This window comes from Chanos chanos, chromosome 12 (genome assembly GCF_902362185.1).
Source record: "Chanos chanos chromosome 12, fChaCha1.1, whole genome shotgun sequence".
NCBI classification, from domain to species: domain Eukaryota; kingdom Metazoa; phylum Chordata; class Actinopteri; order Gonorynchiformes; family Chanidae; genus Chanos; species Chanos chanos.
The window spans coordinates 10,277,978-10,286,950 of NC_044506.1; the positions used below are offsets into that span (position 1 = coordinate 10,277,978).

General features: G+C 44.2%; 1 protein-coding gene across 1 annotated transcript; it reads right to left on the reverse strand.

Annotated features, from left to right (window-relative positions):
* Nucleotides 1–453: 453 nt before the first annotated feature.
* zbtb8b (zinc finger and BTB domain containing 8B) lies at nucleotides 454–3,160 on the reverse strand. Its single transcript, XM_030788479.1, is given in 5 exon segments — nucleotides 454–726; nucleotides 874–1,049; nucleotides 1,331–1,409; nucleotides 1,411–2,383; nucleotides 3,083–3,160. Coding segments are annotated over 4 exon segments (1,473 nt in total). The 5' UTR covers nucleotides 2,356–2,383; nucleotides 3,083–3,160.
* Nucleotides 3,161–8,973: the final 5,813 nt, after the last annotated feature.

Consider the following 8,973-nt stretch of genomic DNA (forward strand, 5'->3'; position numbering starts at 1 on the left):
TCCACATTCATGTCATTGTAAAACAGCCTGGCAATGTTCCTTTTTTGTTTGATTGCTTTTTACTGAAAAACATCTAGACCAGGTCTACGATGTTTTTGGTCGAGATGTCATCCTTGTGAGAATGAGAGAGAAACTACTTCTCATTCCTCTAAAACAGTGATTGTCAACTCCAGTCCCAGGGGGCCACTGTCCTATACGTCTTTGTTTTAACTCAGGACTGACACACCTGATTCCACTGATCAATTGATCATCAAGCCCTTGATTAGCTCAATGAACTGAGATAATGAAGAGTTAACACAGGACTGAAGTTGAGAATCACTGCTCTTAGAACTGGCACTGCATGGGTTCTGTATTTATCCCAGTATAGAAATGAAAGATACAGAAGTGGGTACAGAATGCAGGATGTTTGAAATGGAAAACAGATCAAGAATGACCAAGATTGTGTTAACAGCCTTACGTCAGTCCTTGATGTTTATCAACTAGCTCATCAGTGCCAGGTTCGGCTTCATCACCATCCTCCGTAAAAATGTGCCAATCAGGGTCTCCTAGCCCCCTCTCCATGCTCTCTGATTGGCTGCTGAGGTTCATAGAAGCCATGTCCTCGTGGGTTGTTGTGACACATGTGCAGCCATCACAGAGGCCAAAACGTCTCAGTCCATGTGACACCGTACCTGAGAAGACGCGTCGGCAACCTTTACACACAACGGGCCAGCTGGAGCGGTGAACCTACGTCAAGGGTAAAAAAAAAACCCCAAAAAAAAACACACACACATTCAGATATCTTCATGTCGTAAGTAGCAACAAATGTATCCTGAGGAAAAACATACTCAGGCGTAAAGAGCTGTGGACACACACACACACACTGTTACTTACAGTGACTGAGTGACTTCGCAGGTGCTCCTGCCGGGTGAAGCGTTTGCCACACGTCTCACAGGGGTAAGGCCTCTCCCCCGTGTGGCAACGGATGTGTCTCTTTAGAATTCCTTTCTGTTTGGCCGTGTAGGGACAGAAAGGGCATTTATGCAGCTTCACTGGAACAAGAACATCACCTGTGCAAACAGAACCAGAGAAAGAAACAAACATGTTATGGTCCTCTAAGTTTCACTCTCCTATTCATGTGCATGATTTCTCAGGGTTTTACATTTCTAACAAGTCAAGCGCTGTCAGCTAAAACTGAACTACCTTTCGCTAAACTCATCAAGCCATTCATAATAATAAAATCATGGGAGATTATTTTAGATATTAACCTATCATTTTGGACTGCACTTTGCAAATGCAAACCTACTTAAAGTAATGAACAAGTAAAGTAATAAAGTTCTCAAATTCTTACCTGAGTCCTCTCCATACCACTCACTTTGGATCTCCATGCTCGAGGAACTACCATGACTCAAGCCATCATCCATACGGCCCTACACCCGTACTGTTCCCCATGTTCTGGGCAAAAGGCTGTTCTCGGCTGGGGTAGGCACCTCCTCGGACCAGCATATCCACAAACGGTTTCCCCTGGTAGTTAGCCAGGGGCAGGGAGGAGGTTTCCATGCTTGGTGCTGGACTGGAACCAAAAGTCCTGTCTTCATCGTGGTTCGATCCCTGGAAAAGGACTGAGTCTTTGGATTCTGGAGAGGTTTGAGCCTCCTCGTCTGGGTCGTACTCAATTTTAGGATGCACCAGCCCCAGCAGCATACCTGAGGTGGAGGAGGAGTTGACTTTGTCCTCCCTTGGGCTGTTCTTAACTGCCAGCTCCTTAGGATGCTGGCTAGGGAAACATCCCTGTGAGCCCTCACTCTCTGAGTCTTTGCTACTGGGCACCAGAGAGGTAGAGAGTGTAGCAGTGGGTGTATCAGCAGATCTGGTTGCTTCTATGTTCTGGTGAGTTCCTCCATCTCTTTGGGAAGCGAAGGGTTCAGAGAGACTAGAGGCAGAGGCCGGCGTGCCGCTGTCGGCTGGGCCTTCCCTCTCGCTCTCCTTCCCCTTGTTACAAATCTCCAGCGATGATCGGATGTAGCCCTTGCAGAAACTGACCACGTCGGTCATCTGCAGGTAACTGGCTGCCGACATCACCTCGATGACGTTGTCGCTTCGCAGGTCCAGTCGGCCCGAGTAAAGGAAATCCAGGATCATCGAGAATGCCTCGGGCGTGACGATGTCCAGGGAGGCTGTGCTGTGTCTCTGGCCATTGTCTTGCAGGTAGTGAACTAGAAGGGCCCTGAAGTAGCCACTGCTGGCAAAAAGGATGTTGCGGTGCGCTCTGAAAACTCGTCCGTCCACAACGATGCTGCAGTCACAGAAAAAGCCCCTTCTACGCTGCTCATTCAACTCTCCCAGCAGTTTGGACTGATAGGAAGGGACCTCCATCTCAGCCAAACCTAGACAAGTGCCTGCTCTTGGGGGAAAGAAAAAGTAGATGAATGGAGGGGATGTTTAGAACGGACAATTAATGAATGAAATAATTAGGTTGACGACATATTCGGAGAGAAAAGAATCTCCTGTTGCTTGCATGCTGGGAAACATCTGAAATTACACAGTCTTCCACCTCCCGTTACCTTCAAACACAGCCCTGCATCGACAAGAACAACAGTACAACCTATAAACACCTCAATGTCTCCAGACTGCTCTGTGATAAATTCTTGATCCGGTAGAGCTCGCCGGGAACTCACTACCCTGCTAGCAAACAATAAGGAAAATACCACAGCTAGAAAGCAAATGTAACCACCTTTGGTATTCCTTATGTAGCGCAACTAGTTAGAAAGATAAACACAAACTAGCTTGATAAACTGCAAACGGTCTCATGTTATTGCTACCATCAAGATAGCTTTTGACGAGGCATTGTAGAAAATGAAACATAAAATAGGAAAGGTAGTCTTTGAAATTGTAGGGAACATAAATACTGAGCTGGTTAGCTAACAGTCATCTGTTAGCTTTAAGCTAGCTTGTTGATATCCTACCCACATGTATGTGAACTAGGCTAGTGAAAACCGCTACCATCAATTTAGCCAGCCGGGTAGACATCTTAAGCTTTCCAGTTCACCCCAAATCGACAGAGACAAAAATGAAATGGTAACACGTGTTTAGAATCCGTTACCTGCTTGTTGTGGATTTCAGAGTCTTGTTGATGTCCGTTTACCCTGATCGGTTTTTCTCTCCTGAACACAGTCAGTTGGCTACTTGATTAGCCATGGCAACAGTGTTGATGGGCATTGTTGAAAAACCCCTTTAACCACTGACGACGCTGAACACACGGGTTTAGAATTGCCCAATGAACTTTGAGAAAATAACGTGGAAGGCGGGCACAAAGACAAGAGCATTTTAGTGAAAATAGAGAAGTTTTACGACTTAAACACAAATCTTGAAAACCATACGAATTGTAAACGGGTGCATGTTAAAGCAGATTGACTCCTTCTTTAAATGAAGGAAATGTTCGTTGCGCCTAAATAAATGTATGAAATATAAGTTTTCCAGTTCCTTTGCAAATGTACCTTTTTAGTGAATGACTGAATTGTCTATGGATATCTGTAGTCATTTTTTATGGGCTCATAAAATATCACGGAGCTAAACTGCAGTTCCTCAAAAGAATACAAAGCAATATGGCTACACTGCAAATGCGATGATTGTCATTGCCAGAGGAGGGCGCAGAATCTCTAATGCAGGCTCACACTTACAGTAGATAGCTGCACGGACGAGGTATGACTCAGTTTCTCTATGTTCTTTGTTATGACCCTGTATCCTATGACTGACACTCACGATGACATGAAACTATTAAAATGATAGGTTACACATATTGAATCCCAGGGAAAGTAATCTCATGGAAATTAATCGCAGTTAAAGTAATTTTCTAATTAAAATGAGATGGATCTAATAAGAGGAAAATGGTTTGTTTTGAACATACTGGTACAGTCGTAAGGACATATCCTTGACCATGGCAAAGTGACATAATATTTGGGAATGGTTTCTGCTATTTTTTTGGGGGGGGGGGGGTGGGGGTAAGAACTGATAACTCCTCAAAGACCAGCTCCTTGTATTGCCCCCTCTGCCAACGAACAGCTATAGTGTCGGACTTCTCGCTCCTGCCTACATTGTTTGCACTGGAATGTGTGTTTATTTGGTTTCTTTCTACCCTAAAATAGCTCTTTTTTAACTTTTGGACCAAGATAAAGTAAACACGGAGTTCCTGCAGGCCACACCGCACCCATGCAGCACAATCCACAGCTCTCAGAAGTCCCTTTTTTTTTACGCCAAGGGGTCGGTGGGTGACTTATTTGTTTAAAGAATTTTCCCATGGTAAACCCACAGAGCACAAAGACTTCGTGGTGGCCTCTCAAAAACCACAGGGTAGGCGGGCGGACATAAGTCGCCATACTCCCTCTTTTGAAAATGAAATTTATAGCACCTCATAAAAGCCTATTCATGCTCATAATCCCTATATTTAAACCAGAACAAAAACCAGTGTGCTGTCCCCAACCTCTGTAAACTTAAAGTAGATTTGTCACAGAACACTGACCCTCCAAATATGGTCCAAACAAACCTGAGCTTGAGCTTTGAGATGTTTTGCAACGTTCATTGGTTTAAGACATATATTTGTGTTGGTAATTGCAACCATTTCCCGAGGTGTTTCTACTCTTTCTCCTCATGCAAGAATGTTGGACGAAATAACCGCAGACATGCAATGTTCCGCAGAAGATGTCTGCTTAGTGAGGAAAGACAGAGTATAGTGTTATTGTGTACTCCAACACTGTTTAGGCCAGAAAGCTGCATTTTCCCAGGCACAGATACACACCGCCGTCATATTTAGGAGCCACAGACAAACGCTGATTAAAGGGGGGAGACAATGGGGAAACATTACCATGCTATGGCGGCATTTTCCATTTCATCGCTCTGCCCCACATGGGTCCAAAAATGTGCCGTGAAACGTTTGAATTATCCCAGAATCTCAAGAATTTATTCTGCGGCACCAGCGCAGACCTCCTCTCATTGATCATACGATTTGGGATACAGTCTCTTCTTTCTTTGTTGTGTGCAGTTATTTGTGTGTATGTGTGTTTGTGTGTGTGTGAGTGAGCGTCTGTGCGTGTGAGTTAGAATGATCACATTAGACCACTGAATTCGACAACAAAGGCCCCTGAGGGATGAACTACAGAGGGGGTGGGGGGGGGGGGGGGGGGGGGGGGGGTGACAGGGTGGCGGTGGGGGGGGGGGGGGGGACGTTACATGATACAATCCTACAGTCTTTTTTGGAGCTTAACAGGACAGGCGCCCCTCTTCCGTCTAAGGATGCCACTCTTCTCTGTGGTCTCTGTGGGGAAATCTCCTCTCACTCTGTAATTACATCTTAATGTACTTGTGCCATTTGGAGACGTCGTCTTTTTTTTTTTTTTTCCCTCTCCATGCCTTCTCTCGCTCTCTCTCTCTCTCTCTCTCTCACTCTCTCTCTCCGAGGCTGACAGCTGCCAGAAATAAATACGTCAGCCTTTTTATTATCTTATATTTAGAAGCAGAAGAAAGTAATAATTGCTGCCCTCGTGGCCACGAGCTTCCGGCAGAGCTGGAAGAGCAGGGAGTAGGGCTTTTGTTGTCTAGACCTGCCTCTTCACCAGTGCCTTTCTCCACCCCTTCGTCTATATCAGCGCACCCTTTCAGTCACTGCTTTTCCTGCAGAAGTCAACTGTTGTTCAAATAAAAGATAAAAGTGTGAAAGACCCGCCGCAAGCAAATGTCCAGCCGAAGACCACCGTCAAAAGTAAATACTGTGCTTGCTTTCGCTGATGCATGCACAATATGTTTGGATTTCAAACTCTGAGGTGGGGTATGTGTTTGTGTATTTGTGGTATGCGTGAGTATGCATCTGTCCGCATTTGTGTCTCTGTTTGTGCCTTTGTGGTTTGGAAGAGTTTGTGTGTCTGCGAGCGAGTACGTGTTTGTGTTCCCAACCGAGTGTGTGACTGAGCGCTGTTGTTTTGCCCTCGGCTGTCGCTACCTACGGACCGGCCGTCGCTGAGCTGGGCAGTAATGACAGGCCTGGTTGGCTGTAATTAAGTTCAAACATAGCTGTGTGGTGGACGAGGCCAGAGGCCGTTTATCCCTCACCATGATGCAGCTTGACCACAGACTGACAGCAGCCCGACACCCGCCAAACGCTGAGGCCGTCCGGCCACCTCTCTCTCTCACACACACACACACACACACACGCTCACACACACATACACACTCACTCACGCTACACAGGGAACGTGGGAACGTGTGCTTTCATCTCATGTCACTGCTCAGCTCTCTCCGTCTCTTTCGCTCTTACACACACACACAAACACACACACACACACACACACACACACACACACACACACACACACACACACTTGCTCTCTCTCTCTCTCTCTCTCTCTCTCTCTCTCTGACTTAGTTTTACATTTCAGTTCAGTTCTTCACTCAGTACTTCATTGCAGGACTGTTAATTCACAATTTTGTCAAAGCATTCAGTAGTAGGCCAGTAATATTAACCAGTAATAACAAAAGTAGAGAAACATGAACTGATAATGTTCTAGTTATATCATATAGTTCAAGTTATGTCATTGTAGTATATATTGTGTACACACACACACATGCACTCAGAACATACTGAAAACATCTAGCAAGATAGTTATAAGATAAGGGTCCATGTATCCCCCCTTCTCTCTCTCTCAGTGTCTCACATGCGATAGTATACACAAATGAGCCAATATATTTGTCCCTTATCTTTGAATATGTCTTTGTGTTTCAAACACAAAGAACTCTTCTGCGCATATACTTACACACATATAAAACTTATCTTATCCAAAGGTTCGTGGTGGTATTCATTTACTTTCAAACTGGAGGTGACCATTGTACTCAGTGCTCAAATGGTTATTTTCTTTTGAACGATAAACCTTTCAATTCACACTCACTTCACTTTGTTTTTCCAGTGCTCTTGCACACCCAGGTTAATCCTGTTCTGAGAATTCTAAAATTAACGTGTCTTTGGAATGCCACGACCCTGCAAATGATGGTTATGAGTGTATTCTTGCTCTCTTAAAATACCCCAAGGACGAGGTGTTAAGACAACACATCTCTGATAAATTATCTGTGTGGAAGTGTAACTTTAACAGTCGAGACACGAAAGTGAAGTGCTGTGGAATCGTTTTTGTGGGTCTGCAGACGCACGTTGAATATAAGCTTTTCTATCAGTATGAGACAAATTATTCATATCCTCAGAGAGTAGACATTTCCAATGGTAGATGGCGTCAGTCTGGTTTTTTTTTTTATTATTATTATTATTTTGTTGTTTGTGACAAAATAATATGTTGTTTGCATATTCCAATTAAATAAAAAAACATAACACATTCACCAGTCCATTGGCGCTTCATTGGCATCCTTGATTTAGCGCTGAAACATCAAGAAAGAAATGGAGGTATTCTGTATGGTTTTACAAGACCATGGCACACAGTTTTAAAACCAGGATAAATGATTTTATCAGGGGGAAATAAAAAATCCAACAGAATATCTTCGACAGTAAATGAAATATGCCCACGGTGTCCAAAATCAGAAATATCTGTTGCAAATATTGCGCAAATGTATGAACAAAATGACACAGTGGCACTGGTTACAAGGACAAAAAAAAATTTCTTTTTCTTTTTTTTTTTCTTCCTCCTTTGCACTCTGGCTCATAAAAGATTACATACTGTGTGTGATGTGGTTAAGGACCTCAGTCAGAATGAACAGATTACCATGGAGCTGCAAATCTTTTGAGTCATGGCACAGAGTGACATTCTTTAAGCTCTTAAAAATAGAAACAGTTTTCTTCTTTTTTTGCATTTGTTTTTCTCGTTCGATGTCTGTGGGGCATCCTCTCTTGGTCTTGGTTTTAGGGACTAGAATCATAACCAGATCCTTTTTTTTTCACTTTCTCTCTTTCCTTCTGTTGTTTGGAGCTTGTTTAATCTTGAGAAGAAAATTGGCTTAGCGTGGGAACGATAGTATTCTTTAGGGATAGGTTTTGTTGTTTTAGAGTTGCGTGTTTTTTTGTTTTTTTTTTTTTTCTTGTTTTTTTTCAAGTTGGAAAAAAGCACCATCTTGTGCCAAAACCTCATAAAGTAAGATAAAAAAAAAATGAGAGAGAGGGAGGCCGCAATGCCATGACAAAGATAGGGTCTGTCTTCCACTAAAGAGCTTTACAAATGACAATCTTAAAAAAAAAAAAAAAAACGAGGAAAGACGACGTCGTTTGGGGGGGGGAGAGAGAAAAAAAAAAAAAGAAAGAAATGTGGATGGGTTTGAGGGGGGGGGGTGGAGATGGAGGGAGGAAACATTCCCCTGGCCACATTAAAGACATAAAAAAGAAAACAAACAGAAAAACATGTCTGACATGAAGACGCTGGTTTCTGTGGCGACAGACAATGGCTGCTTGTGGCCTGGTGAGGCCTACCCGGCCCCGTCTGGGCCCCGGCACCAGCGAAAGTTACCGCAGTCGGGCCCTCGATCGGGGGGTTCTGCTCTGTGGGAATGAGGCTTGAAAGGGACCTCACTGGGGGCCACAAAGGGCCCCTTTTCTGCTTCCTCTCGTTTGGCTTTTACCCTCCTTATTTATCTTTTGGGAGCCGGATGAAGCAGCTAAGGCTGACTGGGTAAACAGCGGCACTGTCTTTCTCTGGTGCTGACAGATGAAACATGCTCGTGAAGGCGTTTTTTCCCCCTTACACACTGACAGCCTCCTCAGCTCTCACATACCAGGAGTCTTGTTAAGACAATCTTTTTCTCTAATTGCACGTCTGTAAATCTGATTCTCCAGCCTCGTGTAATTGCGCGGACCCTGGGATTTTTCCCGGGTTTGGAAAAAAGTGCAAGACAAATTTGTTAGTCAGTTGGGAATGGGCGGCGTGCCTCACGTCAGTTATGGTGAAACGACTTTTATTTGGCACCTGTTCCCTTCTTCCGCCGATGAACCGTTTTACTGTGAAACGTTTAGTT